Genomic DNA, 21,408 nt, shown 5'->3' on the forward strand with positions numbered 1-21,408 from the left:
TATCCTGCATAGTAAAAGTACAAGTCCTTGACAAATGAATAGTGAATAAGCTTACTTGTACATCATGTGGTGGGACCGGGTGCAGAGGAGGTCGCGGAGCTATAGATCTCAGCTAAAACATCAAATATTATTTTGTACATAGAACCCCAGCTTACACCTCCGCATATGAAAGATTTAAAAGGTGATATAAAATTTCTTTCCAAATATTTGTCCTGACACGCAATGTAAATTTTCAACATTTGACGGATGTCGAATATTTCTTGGAGCATCACAGCTTTGGTTAGAAAAATAATAAAGATAAGAAAAATTAAAATACAAACAATATCTGGTCTATGTTAGTGTAACTTGCGTAGTGACTTGCTATCACTTAGTCTTCCGCTGAACTTATGCATTGTCAGGCCTACACTATAATTTGCGTGTTTCTGAGGAGAAACAACCTTTTTTCTGATTACGGCTATATTAACTAGCTTTCATGGCTAATTTAGGTTTGTACATTTAAAATTTTCACACGGTCTTATATAGCGCATTTGTTTTTAAAGCTAGATCTAATTATGTGAAACATTTATCCATCGTTTTCCGGACTCAAGAATGAATTAAATTTCAATGCATTTTGTTGTAAATACTCCCTTTAACTAACTCCCTTTAATGTATGACAGGTTTGACAAACGAATCCAGTTTCAGAACGAATGATGTTATATGTCAATGTTAGACTCTCATTACCGTTACATCAACTTCGTACTCTAAATCTTAAGTGTGAATCTTAAATCTTAACCTCCCAACTATGCAGGTCTAGTACTTCTGTGTAATAGTGCCATGGATCTCACTGAATATAGCCATCAGATTATTTTATAGCTGCATTTAAATCTAAGGCTAGTGTAATTAGAACATACCGGTTGTCCAGTGCCGACTGGCACAGGCTGTGTAATTCCTTGTTGCGTACCAGCCACCATGCCGACAGGCATGCCAGTAGGAATGGCTGGTTGCACCCCTGAAGGCGTCCCAGAAGGGCCAGTCAGATGAACACCTGGAGGCAAGGTTGACTGGGCTGCCGTGGGTGCAACAGGAGGCACTAGGCCAGGCCCGGCAGACTGCAAACTGTGAGGCATGACTGGCTGCATACCCGAAGGACCTGCCGCAGGTGGCCCATGTTGAATTTGCATTCCCTGTGGGACAGGTTGACCAGGAATCTGTGGGTAAGGCATGCCTGGCTGAGCTGAAGCCATCATTGAAGGATTTATGTTCGATGGAACAGTCATTGTTGTATGCGGATGGATGAGAGTGCCGGACTGAGGTACGAGCATGATGGGTTGAGCGCTAGAATTAGGTGGCCCTGGTTGAGGCCCGGGATGCATAGGCTGTGATGACATCAAGGGCTGCTGAGGGTACATAAGAGGCATGCCAGGCATCGCCTGCTGATTTGGAGGCAGCTGCATCATGCCAGAGTTCACCGCTTCATTCGCAGAGCTCTTACTTTTCTTTTTCGATGTCTTGCTAGATTTTTCTTTTGATGTTTTACTTGATTTTTCTTTCGACTTTTTTGTTTTGGTTTTGGCAGGGGTAATTATGTCTGCTGGAGGAGCAGCACTAACTTCCATAGGTATCTGAGAATGAGAACTTACTGGCACAAAGTTTTTGTCTACTGACATGGTAGCTGGTGGCTCAATGTTGACAGCTGATGACAGACTTGTGCCGTTCTGTGCTGCTGCCACTGCATCAGGACTTGATGGCAGAAGAGCGGAAGAAATGGATGGATGCTGAATGGGCGCTAGCTTCGGGCTTGCCGAAGTTTCAGGCACGCAAAGGGGTTCTGGCGGAGGCAACTCGGTGAGGTCTTGGCTAGCGACTATCGCTGAAAGAGCGGCCGAGAGTTCCTCCGAGTCGTCAGGTAGCATGTGTGAATCGAGAGGTGAATGTACAGGTTGTTCTGACACTGGTGCTAACGGGTCTGCACATTTAGTGTCTGCTGCATCGCTAGGCGAACTCTGCATGGTACTAAGAACAGAGTCTGCTGTCGGCATCGGCTCAGCATTTATCACAGTCATAGGGGTGGAGACTGAAGGATCACCTTTTTCCACCTCTTTTGACTGAGCTTGTTTCACATCATCCAACATCATGGTTTGTTGTGAGTTAAGACTGCGCAACCGCTCTTCGACAGCTCGCAGCTCCTTCTACAAAAACAGCAGGATTTTTAGCAAAGGAAGAGGCGGGTAAGGAAGCGAGGAAGGGTTGACTAGAATGAAACAGATCAGCGGCAATAATCAGGCACTGCATTGCATGTAGGAGTGACAATCTGTGCGATCAAACAATATCATAGCCCGTGAGCGAACAATCAACATGGGCGAGAGTGTAGCTGAGCACTATACTACCAGTCGATGGAAGAGTCTCCAGAGATGTTGCTACAATAGTCACAAAAGCAATATGAAATTAGGTGCTGGGAACTCCGAACAACCTTGAACTCAGAAGAGACAAATATATCATTATGAAGAATAGAGACCGACTTACCTCTTGCTCCGGATGGTAGGGCGGGGGCATGCTCTGTAGCTGCCTCACCTTGTGTTCAAAGATCTCTATTTCTTTGGCAATGGTCTCTAAGGGTGTGAGTTGTGGTTGAGGTGGCTGCATGGCATACTACAGAACAATATGTGTGTAGTGGTAAAAACTTACTACATTACGCCATTAATTCATTCTGGTGTTGAAATCGTAAGGTGAATATTTCGTATAGAGGGGCTTAGGAACCTACATGTGTATGAATTATCTAATGCAAACCACCCACCCCAACCCGGTAAAAAACATTAAATTTTTATACAAGTACTGTACATATTATAAATTAGTGATAAAATAGTATAGTAACCTTAGTAACTATAGTTACCTATTTAGTGCTTATGATCTGCAAAAAATGTAACATTACTATGTACAGTACTGCATGAAGTTATAACATTCGAGAGAGATGTAGTGGCTGACGGCAGCGTGAGAAAGACTTGACAGCAACACATTTGGAATACTAGACTTTTTACGCTATGTAACATTACATGAACTTTGAGTTTAACTTAAATGAACTTACTAAATAACTTTAGTAAACAATGTTTAGCTTACTAAACACACGCAGCAAGTTTTAATATTTTACAAAACTTTTAATTTTGTCACCTTAACATTTCAGCTAACGTAACAACAGCAAACATAACAGCTTTCACTATAACCTTTACCGACCTTAATAAACCTTTTTTCACACTAATTCAGCAGAAAGACTGAGCGATGCTGTTCAAATTTGAATTTCAGAGAAACATTGTTTATGTCGTATGGCGAGGAAAATTCCGTAACGAGGGGCCAAAAAAGCTTTTAAATTCCACTACGTAAGGCGAACAAAACGTAAGGAACGCCATAACCCGAGGGGTCCACCGTATGAAACCGGAAAGCAAAATGGTGTAGAGCCCAGCGAGTCCATTTGGGAAAAGCTGAATATGATAATACCCCTACAGAAGCTAATCTGATAGCGATAGCATCTCGTAAACACGATCGATAGCACTCATCAGCCACACTCGACACCTGTAAAAACCTTCTCACCTGCTGCACATGCATCGGGGACTGTATGCTGCCAGAAGGAACAGAGCTACTGCTGCCTTGTGGAGAGACCATATGATGTCGAGAGGGAGGTATGTCCTGCGCAGCGGGTAATGACTGAGAATGGTGAGACCGCGGAGAGAGGAGAGGTGACTGAGAAGGATATCCCCCTGACATGGGAGAAGAGGGCATGGCCTGTTGATTCTGTTGATTAAGTGGTGACACCATCTAACAGAGAGAAATAAAAATCACTTCATGTATATAGGGAAGAGATCAGAAAATACTCCTGCTGACACAGCCCTCTATTGCTGGCTCCAACATAATCCGCGCCTCCAAAATAAATAATAAATTATTACTATTAAATTATTAATAAATAAATTATTTATTATTTATAAATTTTCCTATCATTCATTTTTCCTTTATAAATTCAGCAAACAGTTTTGTTTTAGAAAAAACTAAGCTATAACATGAATATCTCATCTAATGCAACATTTACCAATTCCAATTCCTTACAACCAAAAAGATATAATAGCAGCAGACTTTGTAGTGTCACTATTAGGTTAGGAAAAGATGAACCGTATATTCGAATTAGCTAAAGTCAAAGGAGATGTGCCCTTCCAATTAATAGATATATCTTTTGTGATGGCTTTACTAGAGAGAATATAACAATTTCACATTCCATGCCAAGCATTTGGCCAGAAGTTACGGAATAAAGAACCAACAATGATTGGGCATTCTTAAATTAACTGTGACGTGATGGCTACTAGTAGATACAACAATGTAATGTGCAAAATTATGGAAATCTTAATTGGTTACAAAAATCATCACGAGTATCCCAAAAACAGTGCAATAGCATGTGCCCACCGTGTGAATAGCATGTGTCCACCGTGTGAATAGCATGTGTCCACCGTGTGAATAGCATGTGTCCACCGTGTGAATAGCATGTGTCCACCGTGTGAATAGCATGTGTCCACCGTGTGAATAGCATGTGTCCACCGTGTGAATAGCATGTGTCCACCGTGTGTATAGCATGTGCCCACGGTGTGAATAGCATGTGTCCACCGTGTGAATAGCATGTGTCCACCGTGTGTATAGCATGTGTCCACCGTGTGAATAGCGTGTGCCCACTGTGTGAATAGCGTGTGCCCACCGTGTGAATTCAAAATAAAAAGGGGTTAGTGAAAAAAGTAGAAAATAAGAAATAGTAAAAAATATTCCAGTTTCCGGCTCCCTACATGATTTATGTGAATTCAATATGACCATTGACCTGATGATCTCATGTTGAAACTATGAGATTTAACTCATTTTACTCAACTGAACCTGACTGCTACATGTGCTGGACAGGATATTCAGGTATATACTGTACCACCTATGTAGAATATTGCACTTATGCGCTTCGTCGAGTCGTAAAAACTTTTCAAGAGCTTTCTGTTTAAAAATCATTTGTTCATATAGAAAGTTGTCAATCGCTTTCAGAGCTGGGCGGGTACAAGTAAAAAGCTATCGTGTGGCAAAGTAACTGCAATTATTAAAAAAAAACATGAAATAATGATATAATATTAAAGATGGTAATTAACAAAAGGCTGGAAAAATAAAGGGGTAGTTGACCATGCTGGGCCAAACTCAATTTAATTTAATTTTGATCGCTTTAGGAAACTCTTCATTAAAGATTTTCATTTTCTGTCACATATGCCATACCAGTGTTCATGTGTCTGAAGCTTGTTTTGCAGAAAATTTCAAACATTTTCTTGTCAATACCGTCTAAACTTGCTTTTATAACTTATCAAAAACTTAGGACGATGAACAATTTAAATAGTTATATAAAGCGACAAGAATTGAGCAAATAATGCTTTGTTCAAGCTCAGCAGAAATGTGCCAAGACTTCTAACTGTTCAACATAAAACCATCGTGAATCTTTCCTTCAAACCAAAAATTTGATACCAAAATCGAAGAGCTGAAGGGAGTTTGATTGGATTGAAAACTAAAAAGTTAGTACAAAAAAATTTATCTGCATAGAAACATTAGGTCTTTGGTACTCCCGCTGCCAATATTCACTAGGTACTTTATGTGATAAACCTCGAACAATGTTGCGTTTTCAAAGTTGATATGTGTTTAATCATTAGCGAATGTATTAAACAGAATAGTTGATGTAAGAGTATTATGAACACACCTTCTCGAGCTGCTCAAGTGAGCTACTGTTTTGGGGTGTCTGGGGAGTTGGAGGGGTCTGAGGCGTTTGAGGCGTCTGAGGTGGATGGTTGGAAGGCATTGAATAGTGAGGACTAGACTGCGGTACACCATAGGACTGGCTGACCTGCTGTGTGGGCGGAAGGGGCTGCTGCGCATAAGAGTAGGGTGAGCCAGGGACAGACTGACCCACCTGAGCTCGCATCTGTCCTATGGACGAATAATGACTAGGAGGCAGCATCTCTACAAAAAAAGGCAACAATGCAGACTCTTGAGACGAGTCTATCCTATGCTTACAAGCGATTGTCAAAGCTTGTAACAACCGATAAAAGGAATGATGATCATTAAAGTTCAAGGTTATTAATGATAATTCAGAAAACACTGTTATCTAAAGTTCATATAATGGGCGAGCCTTCTCAAGCCCGCAGTGAAATGGCTACAAGTGGCCTGCAATCATAGCGATGATTCTATCTAGCTCCTATTAAAAATTAAAGATAACGCAGTTAGGGCTGTCATTGGGAGGGAAATATTGACTGGAAGACCAAGGAAGGAACAGCACATAGAAAAGCTTGAGCATTATTCCAGGTTAGTCTGATGTCATCAAATAACAACGATTATCACTAAGCGTGATAGGTCGAGCGCTATTCGATTCAGTCAGCCAACTATCACGAGATTTGAGTAGCAAGGGAAGGGGAAGCCGCAAGACGCTGAGTCAAATGGTCTCAAGTACGTCAGGTGACACACAAAAGACAAACAAAGAATCATTCAGGTAGAACAACAATAAATCACTATCTATCTACCGCCCGCGTAGTAGCTGGTTCTAGTAGCTAGGGCCTAGTAAACTCACGTAGCACACAGCAGACCGAAAACAGAACAAAGAGCGACAGTCCGCACTAACCTGGCTCGGACCTTATCACCTTTTGAGCTAAGCAGTCTACAGCTAGTACTAGTGGATACAAACCTGCGTGTTGCTGGCCAATGGGAGAGTAATGCTGTGGGTGTAGATACTGTTGCTGCATCTGCTGCTGGTGCATACCTGCTTCAGCCCCTCCTGGCGACATCATCTGTGCATTTGCTGGTGGGCCCATCATCGAATGATGAGGCATTCGTTGGTGCTGAAGAAACATACAAACACTAATGCTCAACGAGCGTAATAGCTCAAGAGTGCCAAAAAGCTTACCAAACGCATGATCGATGGTTGAAGTACACAGATTCACAATATGGGAGAGACAGTGGAAATGGACAAACATGACCACCCGATATTGCAATGTTGAGTTGTCCCCAGCAGTTGACACATCCCCAACAGTTGGCACATCCACAACGATTAACACATCCCAAACATTCAACACCAAGTTTCCCCTCAATATCGGAATGCTTATAAGGTGAAAGAATACAACCTTGGTCAGTCAAGATGACGTAATAGAGATTCTCAATTAAACACATGTTTATGTACAAGTAAAACGTGAGCACCAAGGTGAACCTAAAACAAAATGTGAATGACAACTATAGTTTTACAGAATACTAAGTGATAAATATAAGCTAACACTACAACCGAGGTCCTTAAATCAATACCCATTCGTCATTCTTTAACCAATGCATGGGCTACTCTACCACCAAACTCGAGGGGTATCATTTTTAGGATGCTGCCGTATAGAGGCAAATGGTGCCGATTAGCTGGGCTTTTCCACAGGTACACAGTTGATTACTTCACACATTTCCAGCTCTAAGACTGCCCATTAAAAAGTAGATCATACCATGACATGGTTGCTGTAGGACGCCATGCCAGGCCTGGGCATTCGAGGCTGCTGGGAGATGACATGCTGTTGGTGAGGTGTAGAGATGTGTTGCGAGCTCATTCCCGGATGCATGTATGATGGAGCCATCTAGAAAATCAGACAACTCCATGAGGACATCATTAAAAGCTACTATAGTTTGTATAGTAGTAAACATAGTAATTGCTCAACAGAACACAACCTCGCACAAAAGCAAATGCAAATAATGGCAAGCTGTAAAAACAAGTTGCATACTGTTTGGTGATTTTGTTATCAGACAAAGTGCAATTACTGTATAATTGACTAGAACTAAGCTGACCCTTGATTGACCTTAGCCACCTTCAGCCGCCTAACAAATGATAAGTTTCCAGTGTTAGTAGAATGACCCGGCATTATGTACTAGTCAGAATAAAGGCTAGCAGTAATTAGTAGCAGCAGTAGCTTCACTAGTAACCAGTTTCACAAGTCACAACTGAAACCAGGAAATACAGTGGCAGTATTCACCTGTCGATATTGCATCTGCATTTGTCTGTAGGATTCATGAGTTTGCATGGACGCTGGAGTTGGTTGGAGCTGCGTACCATGGTGTTTAGCTTGAGGTAATTGATTTGGATGCGCCATGTATTGTTGAGACGGGTGGCCAGAAGGATGTCCTGGAGGCGGCATGTGGCCCGCATGCTGTGGTGGCGCTTGCGGCATGTTGTACGTTGATGCAACGGCGCGTTGCGCACTCTGTGGAGGTGGTGCAGAACCAGGATAACCCGATTGACCGGGTGACATTCGCCAGAGGGGTCCTGTTGTTCCAGGTGATGGAGCTCCTTGCTGCATAGAATGTGGAGGATATGTAGGGTACTGATGAGAATTGGACATCTAAAAGAGAAGACAACTACCTGCCAGAAAGTTTGTACTAGTAGAAGTTATCGACTCGTGCAATGTACCATTGAAGGGCTAATGAGGATCAATCAATCAGGAGCCAATATTTCTTCTATTCCAATATCAGACCTCTTGCTAGATATCATGAGATTACCTTCTATTAGCTAAAGACAATATTACAACAAATATCTGTTTATGATTGATACAAGATTGGCTAAAAATGACAGACTCTGTTGACTTGACATTTAAAACCACAGTTTTTGTCTGAAATCTAAATGTGTAGATTATGTCGAGGCTGAATTGGCAGTATTGTAGATTCACTGACTCTAATACTAGTGAAAAGTTCAAAAACTACAAGTCATCACATGGTTTTCCATGTGACTCATAGCTTTCATGAGAATTTCACAGATATTTTTCCACAGAGATTTTCTATGCACATCGGCAAGAGGGTCTAGTTCTGGCAGAGCTCTCAACTAGCTGCTCCAGTGATGTTAGGGGTTCAAAATGGAATAAATTAGGAGCGAAACAACCGACTTTACCAAAACATTTATATAATTCTTCAACACAGCCAAAACATCTGGTAGCATTGAAGAGTTGAAATTAAAGCATGTCTCATTTGTGAGAAGACCTTTGCAGCTTCTATAGAAACATGTGAGTTATGTAAGCGTAACATGCATCACACAATATTCAACACGTTAACAGTTTGTGTAGTATAGCAGCAAGTATACTTATTTCGAGTTGCCTAACTAAGTGACTGACAATGAGTATACTGGTTATAGATCATGCGATCAAAATTGGCTGATTTCCAATGGCCATATGATTTGAAAAGATAATTTTTCGAAAGGAAGAAGCCTCAGCTCCTCATTTTAGTATAAAATTTGCTGATCGCAAGCATACAAGCTGAGATATCGCCAAAAACCTTAAATGACCCGCTCTAAATCTGCAAATTTGAGTCTAGGAGAAATCTGCGATCATATCGACGCCTTAGATGATACGCAATAATTGATGAAGTAATTTATGATTCAGGGGTTGAGTCATTGAAAACGCTGAAATAAAGCTGAACGTGTGCTTCTGAATGTTTTTATGATGATAAGAAGTAGTCATCGATTGGTAAAAAAATTAAAGTTGTTCAATTTTTGTAACAATAGTTGAAAGTAGTTTTTAAGATAAACCTACAAAAAGCAAATCTTTTCAATGCATCAATTTTCATGGTTGCTGTCAGCAGTCAAATATAAAATAGGTATGTAATTATTGATAATAATTTAACTCTGTTCTTTAGATTAATGTAGATTATGTGTGTAGGAAATTATAATAAATTTCAATGTTTTATGTTACATGTAATCATAAACATATATAAAGTTATATTGTCATGATATTACTACATCTTTCGAAAATCTGAAATAGAAAGAGTCTGATTCAAATACTTTGATGTAATAGTTAAGCATTATACTTATAGAAAAGCAAGACAGTCATGTTTTGAAAGGTGTTAATTGTGACGTGCAGTGCAACTCGTAGAGACAACTATCTAGTTATGATATAGTGCCCTAATGATTTGTTGGTACATTAGAAGGTTAGAGTTCATATATTATATAACTAGTATATTTTTGTCACTCAGACTTATTGATATTGAAAATCCTTTTTTGCAGAGGGCTGAAGACCAGTGGTAATAATATCATTTTTAATGCACTGTGGAAAACCCACAACAACGTGAAGATGGTAGCATAACATTTCTTGAAAGCTTTTTATTAGTCTAATAAGACGCAAATTGCTAATGTGTGGCTTTACATGTCCATGTAGCTTAGCTTTAGCGTCCATGTAGTCATAATATTTGGTCCGAATAGATTTGCTGAGAGATTCCTTTGTCCGCTGGGATTAATGTGCTATAATCTAAAGGTTTGAATGATAATAAGAGACGAGAAGAGATAAGAAACCAATAAGAGATGATGAAAACAGAAAATGAAACAGCTCAAAAGTGATTCTAGGCTATTTCTTCACAACTAAAAAGTAGATGAGCAGAAGTATGATAGATAGATATGCTACGTATATGTAGCATATCTATCTGACTTGGCATTCTCCTTTTTGCTATTTGTTTGTCAATCGAGAGAGCTAGAACAGACACCAAGGTGACTAATACCAAGGCTTCTCAATAAAATGGCAAGTCTTTGTGCAAAAAGCCATGTTTTTGCAATCATTAAAATATCACTCAGCAGTATCTTTTTTATTGCAGTTCGACTAATAGGTCACTCACTACCATGAGTAATGAAAATGGTCGCTCATTATGCAAGCGCAACAAAAGAAATCTACTAAACCGCAGCAGAATGTTCCGATTTGCAAGGCGAACCATAGCACATTTGGGAGCACAAAAAACATGGCCACAACCTTTTCAGCATATCTAAAACACCACGGACAATGGGTTACTGACACAAATTGACAAATTTACTACATGACATGAATGGGGTGGTGACATTGCCTGTGCATATCTTGATAGTGACTACTTTGGCGAGTTTTTTATGTCCAGCACATATGAAGCCATCAATCCTTTGTTTATTATGGTTGGTTTTATGTTGTTACTACTACCCAATTTAATTGCAGTTTTGTATAAATAAGTAACCAGTGAGGAGTTGCTCATCCTACAATCAGTTGATAAGCCCTTCCTCTCAGTCTAACTCTGATAACCAGAGCTTGAGCTGTCTTTTTATCAACTATAATATTTCACCGCCGTGAATATCACGAGACCAACAAATGAGAAAAAAACGCACGCAATAATATATAAACAATTTTGATGTGACTAAACAAGCACAAAATATCTTACCTGACGTTGAAGGGTAGTAGCTTGTTGAGGCGGAGGGCTTCCAAAGTGAGAGGTGGAAGGAGATATCATTGCTCCCGGACTATGAATGCTACCAGCCGGACTATGTATCGGTTGCGATACCGGACTCTGCATCGCTTGACCCCCTGCATAGTCAAAAAATGGGTTCTGTTGGGCGGGAGGCCTGGGTGGGGGTTGCCCAGGATCTGTTGTTGATGCCATTGACTCGAGTTCGGTGAGCAGATTGGATGCCTCACTATTCAGTATGCTAGTAGCATCTGATTCGAATAGTGTTCCAATCATGTCATCGGCCATTGTTATTCTAGGACAAGCCTATCACCGCTTTTCAAATAGTTTATATTGTAAGCTATAATTATGCAGCAAGTGTAGTAATTCCATTGATATAGATAATGAAGACCTTCTTCGGCTGACTCCAGCCTACAAGGAAACAAAGACAAGGCTCATAGTGAATGCTAGATCATATTAAGATCTAGCATGAAGGTGTGGGAGTAAATATAATAAGTCTACAGCCAACATGTGCGTTCTGACAGTCAAACAACAGTAGGCTCTATGAAAGTCTTTTGGTCAGTCTTTTCAATGTGATAAAAAACTTAAACAACAACTCTTTCCTAATATGATACAACTCAATAGTAAATTAAGAATTTTCAGCATTATCACTTCAACGGGTGATATTCTACAGGCCACTTTTTTGAAGAACAATTCAGATTACCACTGCCAGGGCAGTAATTTGACTTATCCTTGATGATTTTGGAGAACATCCAGTTTTGGATACTTATAATTAATATAAGCGTTTTATTTAGTGTAGTTGGTCGCACAATCATTTGATATATCAACATCTCAGCTACAATAATTTAACTATTTGAACTCTAACGGCCGTCATTCCGGCATTGCGTAGGGTGTGTCAGAAACCCTAATGGCCGCAATACCGGAATTCACATGGCTCTGTTTATAAATTCTGTTTCTATGTAACCGCATGAACCAATCAAAATAATTCTTGCACAAGGCTTGAGACCAGAAATTTCCCATCCACTTTTAACTGGTTTCAAGTATCTTCATCTACTTCCTTCATTATAATAACAATTTTTATTGGAACTACATCCCGAAAAAAATTGATATGACTCATTCGTTGGTAGTTCATGGATGATTGTGATGCAAATGAATAATATTTTAATACCAACTATAATTTTCCAGTATATTTTAAGTCATGAAACGATGAACGCGTGTGCGATAGATTTGATGCTACTGTAAACTTTTTTACGAGTTTTTAAAATGGTGTGAATTTTTATGGTTTTAGCCCGCATAACTGTGAAACATTTTTTTTCTGTTTAGTGACATTTGCTGTTTAGTGTTGCCCGACTTTTTTTACTAGTGCTTTACCAAATATCATCGTATTATAAGCACATTTAGATTTTTTTTTAAACCTTAAATCATTGGACAAGTTGCGCAGGGTTACCGACACACATCGACAAGGACGGCCAGGGTTCAAAGGGTTAATGAATAAAATAACTAGAAATAGGCTGAAGAACAACACTGCCATAAAAATTATCTTTCAGAATTTCATTGATGGTAGACAGCTAAATCAGATCTAACCTTGTTCAAACATGAAATGACTAAAATTGCTTATATATAGCACACAAAATATATGAGGCAAACAAACCTGACCTAACAAGTCAATTTACAAAACTGCTATCAAAATATTTTTGTTATTTATCATCTTCTATTTGCATGTATCATCATGGAAGTATTATCAAAATTCTACACTTTTGTTACTACTGCTATTAAACCGCTGATTCGTTGGACTTCTGTAGTGAGTAATAACAATAACAACGAGATGATAGGTTACTATTTTGCCAGCTTTATTGTGAAAGGCAATTGGATATTTCAAGCATTATAAATCTGGGCTATGTTATTGTAGAGATCAGATAATTTAGCTAGTAGAATCACTGTCCACAAAGCAAGATTTTCGGTACAAAATTAAATTAATCTCTTTTGTCCAAGATGTTGAAAAATTATCTATAATCCCTACTCTAAGCAGCTAACTACAACAGAATACAACAATAACTCTAAAGAAAAACTGTCAGAATCTCTGACGGAAAGAGTCAGAATTAACACGTAATAAGCTATGAGAGACCAGATAGGAGATCAGTATAAACTATCTGGTTAACAGAAAGAAACCAATTGTGAAACTGTTGGGTCAGAATTACAACGCCTGAATAAGATTATGCCTACAGTTTTGTTAAAAGATGGTCATTCCAAGAAATGGTGAAAAAGTAGCTAGCGAACATAACACAAGGGTGTATTGTTACCAACTAATCAGTGTCCTTAAAATAGATCTCTGCCTATGGCAAGGATGACCACTGTATCACAGTAGCTTTGATTAAGTTTACAACTATCAAAACCTTTCATTCTTAAAATCATGTAGCGAAGTCCAATACACTTCTCTGCAAATTTGCAACTGCCATGGTGTCTCACAGCTAAATCATTACAAGGTATCATTCTATCTAGCACATAACTCGGCCATTACTAAGCCTAGACCAGCATTACACAATCTTGACTGCTTTAACTGCAGCAGCATGAGTAATTTCAGTGACCATGAGCACATTCAGTAGCATCAGCTCCCATCATCAAATACCAGTTGCATATGAAGTTGATTTGTTCCGATATTGGTGTCAAATATTAAAAATGTCCTATTTTGGTGGCAATTTTCATGTAAGAATAAGCTACATTGGATTTCGTTTATTTGTACTGCCTATTTCATTTTCACATTGCACATAAAATCAATTGAAAGATGTTTTCTCATGTTCTTCTATTGTGTGCTCATGTTCTTCTATTGTGTGCTGATTTAAATGCTAACTGACAGCATTTTAAAATGACATCTATTTTTACCAATATAAAATCATGATATTACGCTTGTCAGCAATGATTTTGATGTAGAAGAATAAAAAACAGTTTAGTAAACAAGACTCACAATGCAAGCTCCAAACTGTGACATAAAAGGGAATTAGTTTCGACAAAACATTTATTAGTATATATGCAATTATATAGCATCGCAGTTGTTTCCAATTAATATTTTGCAAGGTTGGAGAAAGGTGCGGAGTATTTTGATGACTCCAAAACGCTGGCAGGACTTGGTATAAGCTCAAAATTGCACAAAAATATTATTCAGGTACCAAATTGTGATGGTATCCACTCCCGTTAATCCAATAATGATTTGTGCCGTCAGTTAATCTCTGATTCCACGAATATAATCTATTTTCTACTGTCTTTTTCCCTACAGCCACCACTTTTATAGTCATACTTCGACTTACGAGCTTAATGCGTTCCGAGACTGAGCTCGTATGTCAATTTACTCGCATGTTGGTGCAATTTATTTATATATGGAACAATTAAATATATATTGATTGGTTTCCATACTCTAAAAAAATGCAAATAAAACACTCAAAACAAGATACTGTAACAGAAAGAACATGTTGGTTATTGTCCCAACTTACCACAAGTTTTTAAAAAGCAACAATCAAAAATAATGCAAGGAAATGTGTTTAATTAAAATGTAAAATTAAATACATACAACAGCAGCTAACGCTAGCATTTGCCAGAGAGGGAGATATCCTAGGGGGTTATAGAGAGTTATCCATCATTACAACAGTTTACTTTGATAAATTTGGATTTTATCAAAGTTTTAAAAGACAAACTTAGAAGCAAACCTAAAAGCAAACTTTCATTTTTAACCTAACGTAATTAAAATTTCTTCGGCGTTCATAGTTTGAAGTTTCTCGCTAGTTAGCTAATTTTTCTTTTGTTTCGCTTTCACGACTAGCCGGCCGTTCAAGACCTATCTAAGGACGTTTGTCTTTATCGCCCTTTCAACATGTTGCGATTAGGACGAACACATGTGTCGTCACAAACGGTTAATGTACGACCACTAGCCAACTTGTCCGAATGTTTATAGTTTTGATAGATAGCACCAGCCTTTTCACATAGCATCGTTCAGTTACGCTGTCACCGGCCAATTGTTTATCTTTTATCCAATGCCTGAGCAGTCTCTCCATCAGCGGTCGTGAAGATCGCTGCGCCGTTTAGAAACTATGGTTAGTCATTTTGCGAACTAAATAAATGCCCTGAATATACTCCTTCTGTTTGGTAATTGTGGATGTATTTCTGTCATATTGTTGAGCTAGCTTAATCACGCATACACATTTCGCATATTTTTCAATAATTTTTCGTTTAATATCAATTGTTATTTGCTTTTTCTTTGCATTTCATCTTTCATTTTACTGGTAAACTTTCGGTCTATGCACAGTACTTTTAATTCACATAATTCTGCACTGAAAATCGTGCACAAAAAAAACACGGTACAAAAGTATAACCTGAGCAGTTGAAAAATGCAGAGTGATGCTGTTCTCATAAAACGCCTTCGGCATACTTGGCAACTGACTCACGTGCTCGTATCTCAAACATGGCTCGTATGTTAGTGCTAAAACTTGCTTAAAAGCTGGCTCGTATCTCAAGTTTCTCGTACGTTGGAGCACTCGTAAGTTGAAGTACTACTGTACTAGTTATAGTTAGCCTTTTGAATGATTTTAAAACTAAAAAGGAAGGTTTGAAGCACAGTTCAATATAATCTTAACACTTCATAGACAAATTCTGTGAATGAGGACTGAGTACATAGGTACTTTGGAGGTCGTGTTGGTAACTACTTCATATGCCATGAAAAATATTTCCTCAAATTTTATAGGTTGAAACATTCTGTTGTTAAGGTGATTGTAAGACGAGGTTTGACTGTACTTTCCTTGACATCAAAAACTAACTTTAAAATTGACTCTTTTGATCTTGGTCTTCTCTTTATGCAATGGTATGCTCAAATGATCACGTATACGTAATACTTCATAAAATGTACTTACAGAAAAGTTTAAAAATGGACCGTTTTCACAGTTATACTGCAGCTAAAAACAAGAGATTTAGCATGTGCTATTATGTGTTGGTTACATTTTTTAATTGAGCTGCGCTACTGCTCATGTGCAACCATACGAAACAAACAACTAGTTCATTTTACGAGAAAACTACTGCTGATTTAAAAAAAAATTCCAGTCAGTTATAATTTTCAAAAAATATCGAGGCTTTGTTGATAAGTTGAACTTTTTCATAAAGGTATATAGCAACAGTAATTCTTTGAAGAACAGCATATATATTGATATTGTGTTTATGATTTAACAGACATGGCAACATTTAACCTTAATATGCCAGTATTCATACTGGATGGAGCTAATACCATTCAGAAAATACAGGTATTTAAAATACAGGTCAATGATGCATATTGCACAAATATGCAAATATGGGCAAATACAAATGTGCAACGGCGCAATAATATAAAGGTTGACCAATCTCTATCAACAAACCCGCAAGCAATGGTGCTGAGACTTAAAACTGTTATAAAAGTGATCAATAACAAGCAGATTTCGCTAACTGTAAATTATCTGCTAATAATATCGAGTGCAGCATTTGTAACATTGTAGTCTTTAAAAACTGTTTATTAATGAGGTCACATTGCTGGTGTTAAATACAACTGCAGGGTTTACTAGTACAAGGCATTTAAATTATTAGCGATGAGGTGAGCAAATGCAGTTCAAAAAGAGTATGTATTATTCTGCTGTTTTCAAATACAGTGTGCCCTTGGGTTACGATGTCCTTCTTTCACAGTTTTTTCGCCTTACGGTGTAGAACATGTTTTTGCGATGTTGTTTGGACGTCGACAAAAATGTCTCTCAAAATTCAAATTTGACAGTCATTATGCTGAATACATCAGAACAACAACGATGCTGATATGCTAATTGCCGAAATCCCTCCCACAACGCCTGAGAGAGATATGGTGCTCACTCTCCCTCTCAGTTCAACATTCTTCGTGTTTCATAAATGCTTGATATTGCATGAGCGAAACGAGAATTGGTGACAAGTAAGCAAAAGTGAATATTTACTGTGCATTTTAGAGTTTAATATAATATTTACTATATACTTGAAATCATTACACATACATGTATATAAATATATATATAACTTTAATTCATTCGACATGAGTCCTAAAATTGATAACAACGTTAAAGGAAGAAAAATCATAGCCATATTCATAAGCAGATCATAACCGGTAAATACACTAAAGTTATTGTAGGGAACTATAATTACTAAGGGTAATATACTATTTTGTTACTAATTTCTAATATGTATAAGATGTATGTATACAACATTTTGATGCTTTTTACTAGGGGGTGTTTGCATTAGATAATTACTATAAGATTCTATATCTCGCTATACAACATTTTCACCTTACAATGTCAACACCGGAACGAATTAATGTCATATGGCGGGGTCCATCCTATGAGGCCCTATGCGACACACACCTGATTCTAGCTACCGGTTAAAGATTAACGGATGAAAGTAACTAATTATTGTGATAATTTTTGCATCTGAAATAATGAATCAAGTGAAGAATGTCGAAATACCAGTTTTAAGCATCCTGAAACTCTATAGCAAATACTTGCCGTACTACTGATCCCTTCCGCCAGCCTAATTGATAAAATTTCATCTTTCTCATAGTGATATGTTAAATAACAAACAATATAGGACAAATAGAAAAATGAAAAAAGGCTCAGCTAAAGAAAAAAAACAAATAAAAAGTGTCTTCTTTCCCGAATGACAAAAATTATTAAGGGTGTGGTACACTAACTAACTTCTACTGCCCGCATAATTTGTGGAAACGGATGTTTACGTTTTAATTTTACTTAGTGATTTCATTCAGAAAAATTGCATAATTGACTATTCATCATTGAGTCCAATCGGATGACTTTTGGGAGCAGTCTAGACTATAACTTACAATTAAGATTTTAATGAGCACACATGATTATTACTAGCATATACCTATTATATTATCCACTAATACTAGAGTAAAACGGTAAAACCATCTACTCTCACAAAGCTGATTACTTATGGATTTTTGGTACTGCACATTTTTGCGGTTAACTTGAAAAAATTGTTAGCCTAATTAATCAAATATGTAAATAAAAATTTTAATACAATATAATTCAATTTTATTAGCAATAGGTGCAAAATGTTTTCGATTGTCGCAGACGAAACGCAAAATTACTAAGCTTTTGTTGGAAATTGACATAAATCGTCTTTTACTGAACTCACTGGCAAATATCGAAAAACAATGTGCTAACTTCTGTCGAACTCATTTTACAGGGTACTCCTCCAACCCAGCATTTGCCATTTTAAAAACCGCATGATTACGTGATTCATACTCTGTTTTTCATTCACCATAATTAAAATAACAGTATACCCTTTTTGTGCAAATTTAATCTTAACTGAAAATATTCCAATGTAACATTTTTCAGTTAAAGATATATAAGTGAGATGCATTGCTCGTGTTTCCATTCCACATGATACTCTAATAATGAAGCACATATGTTAAACGAGCATTCAATTAGCTTTTCACATTACATAAAAATAATTATACGTTACTGTACTTACTAGCTTTCTTTAACAAACAAATTTGTTCATGCAATTGCAGAACTATCTACAGCTCATCAGGTCGAATGTCACCTGCAAAACTTGCTGACGAGAGCACAGGTTGTTTACTTCTAGGTACTTGAATGTAAGAAAATATGAATCATATTATGTGAGGTTCTGGAGAGATAGGTGATCGTGCATTGATTGGTTTCTCAGTAATCACCAATCTAATCGTTGTCTTCAACGGCTTCGTAGTACAGATAATATGTGCTTTCAGTCATAAAATCTTTGCAACATAACACATGCATAGCTGCAATAGCTATCTAAAAAACCTACAAAAGGTGCAGCTAAGCGAAATATCTCGTTGAGAAGCTGACAACAAGAAATTTATAATAATATAGTATTGGTTTTGACTGGATACGCACAAACAATCACGTCGATCAGCCGGACAGTATCTGCTTGTTTGTAAGAGCCACAAAAATATGGCTGATGTGAAACTGCGTAGCGCTTGTTATTTCTGTACGACCTTATAGTCTACTCGGTTGTTATTGTTCATGGACTGATCAGTTAGGTATTTAGTAATGAAGTTTACTTGCACTCAATACCTACAAAGTTATGAAAAATGTATGTGAATATTGAATCTATTGAAACATAGTAAACTACTATTCATACCTAAGATCAGATGCTATGGTGTACCATAGCATCAACAATGTGTTTGCGCTACCTCCGGTCTGTTAATAGCTTTAGCTTTGTAAAAAAACAAGAAAAAGCTTCACAGGTATCCCGCATCCGGGGATTTTGACGGTGCTAGTGATTGGTCGTTGCCTTAATCTCGCTCCAACTCCGCTCTTATCTACTGATACAGTTTTTAATAAATAAACAATTTTTTAATGCAAAACATAATTTAATTATCAACTAAATAACATCAAGTTTTTGGTTCATGATAAATTAAGATGGCGGTATATTTGCAAAAGCGAGTAGAAAACTCCATAAATAACTACCCCAACGGCACTAGCCTACGAATCATATAGGTAGTATACCCCACATACGCATGGCTTACATAGCTGGGATGTGTTTAATTAAATGATGATCTGAACTAATTGTAGACAGGCTTAAATTTTTGACTGCTAACAAAATTTTGCTAATAACTATACGAGGGCAATCTATGAACATCTTGAGCTGTAGAAGAAACAATTCCCAGAAGCTAACATAAGCACAGAGTAATTAGGTAGCCTGGCCATCCATGCCGTTTAACTAGATCTGGGGAAGTTACATTGAAAATAAGATTTGATTTTAGTCTACCAAAAAAAGAAGGTTTGTTTTTAGCTTTGATTGCAACCTAATTAGTTTTTGGTTAAAATTAAACTCACTTAGAAATGAGCATAAATTGATAATACTATAAGCTGAAAAATGAGCATTCTACTCACAAAAATGCTGTAGGTTGGAATCCCATTCTTAAACCGCTCAAATGGGATGTAGTTGAACACGATGGCTTCTGTTTACAATTTCATGTAATCTTATTCGTCGAAATATTTTCACAAATATACTTCACACATTCAATAAAACTATGTCTATTGTCTATATGCATCTGTTTCATTATCATTGTGAGGCTGTCACTTTGAGCAGTGATATCTCAATACCTACAGTAAAAATTCATTAAATTGTTTAACCTTAGCTTCAAGGAGTGCATATCATCCACTGATGAACATGAAGAGCCTGTTGGTGACCTGTAATAGTTAAAAAAGATCATGATCAGATTACGACTAGATGATTAGACCAGGCTGAAACAAAATTGTACAGTAGCGAGCATTTATATTTGATCAGGGCTTTCCGGTAAAGCCTGAAGTGTTTATCATAAACTAATGATACGAGATTTTTTTATATTGAGCCTTTTATTGGCCTTTAATTTTACGTGATTACATCACATGTCAAAACAATAACCACAATGTTTGAGTACGTCATCGAAATAAAAAGATTCCAACCTACACCGTTTTCGTGATGGCTGCGATTAAATGTTTGTTTTTGAGCTTTTAAGAGCTTTTAATCACATGTCCACATATTTTCTTCCTACAACATAGCAGAGTAAAACATGGTGAACCTTTTGATACCAAATGACTGTAATGTGAATTATGTTGCAAGTCAACCTCTAAATTTAGTCTATTTTAGAGTACTAGGTTGTGTTGTGCATCACAATCACCGCCTCTACCGCCATACCGCCTTATTGCCCAACCTACATTTCTGCTTTTAAGTAACTGACCTCTTGCTCACTTCCTTCGTAGTTTGTTTTTTCATCACTTTTATTGAGTGCATTTGTTTGATTGTCTGTAGTACAATATATTGGTCATGGAGTTTTATTTTTATTTTATTATTATTATATTATTATATTACATTATTATATTATTATTATTTAATGTGGATTATGTTGCAAGTAAACCTTTAATAATCATTGCTGGAAGCTGAGCCTCAGCATGTCTGGAGAGCAACATGAGATTTCAGCGGCAGCAGGTCAACTATCAAATATAAAGTAAGAGATCATACATATATGTCTCAATGTCCTTAGAGAGCAATCAGAATGCCATGGAGTTTTAGTTTGGATTTATCTTTCCATGACATACTGTTCCTATGGTTATTGTTACAGGATAATTACTAGAATTGTGATGCGTTAAAACTGCGCTGCGTAATCGCTGT

The 21,408-nt window shown here is 37.5% G+C and overlaps 2 protein-coding genes across 2 annotated transcripts in view; both read right to left on the reverse strand.

Moving 5' to 3' along the window:
• LOC137391030 (chromodomain-helicase-DNA-binding protein 8-like) overlaps positions 1–2,063 on the reverse strand; it is a 28,706-nt gene extending 26,643 nt beyond the window's left edge. Inside the window, exons 1-2 of the mRNA XM_068077369.1 lie at positions 891–2,063; positions 56–112 (exon numbers count right to left, since the gene is read on the reverse strand). Coding sequence (XP_067933470.1) covers positions 56–112; positions 891–2,042 — 1,209 coding nt within the window. The 5' untranslated portion in view covers positions 2,043–2,063. The remainder of the gene's footprint in view (positions 1–55; positions 113–890) is intronic.
• On the reverse strand, positions 2,043–11,610 carry LOC137390356 (mediator of RNA polymerase II transcription subunit 15-like; the record flags this gene model as incomplete). The annotated part of the gene is made up of 8 exons (XM_068076689.1): positions 11,203–11,610; positions 8,022–8,387; positions 7,500–7,628; positions 6,707–6,860; positions 5,729–5,988; positions 3,562–3,786; positions 2,503–2,628; positions 2,043–2,168 (listed from the first exon to the last, which is right to left on the reverse strand). Coding segments are annotated over exons 1-8 (1,698 nt in total), but the record flags the coding sequence as incomplete, so codon positions are not given.
• Positions 11,611–21,408: the final 9,798 nt, after the last annotated feature.

This window comes from Watersipora subatra, chromosome 3 (assembly GCF_963576615.1).
Source record: "Watersipora subatra chromosome 3, tzWatSuba1.1, whole genome shotgun sequence".
Lineage (NCBI taxonomy): Eukaryota > Metazoa > Bryozoa > Gymnolaemata > Cheilostomatida > Watersiporidae > Watersipora > Watersipora subatra.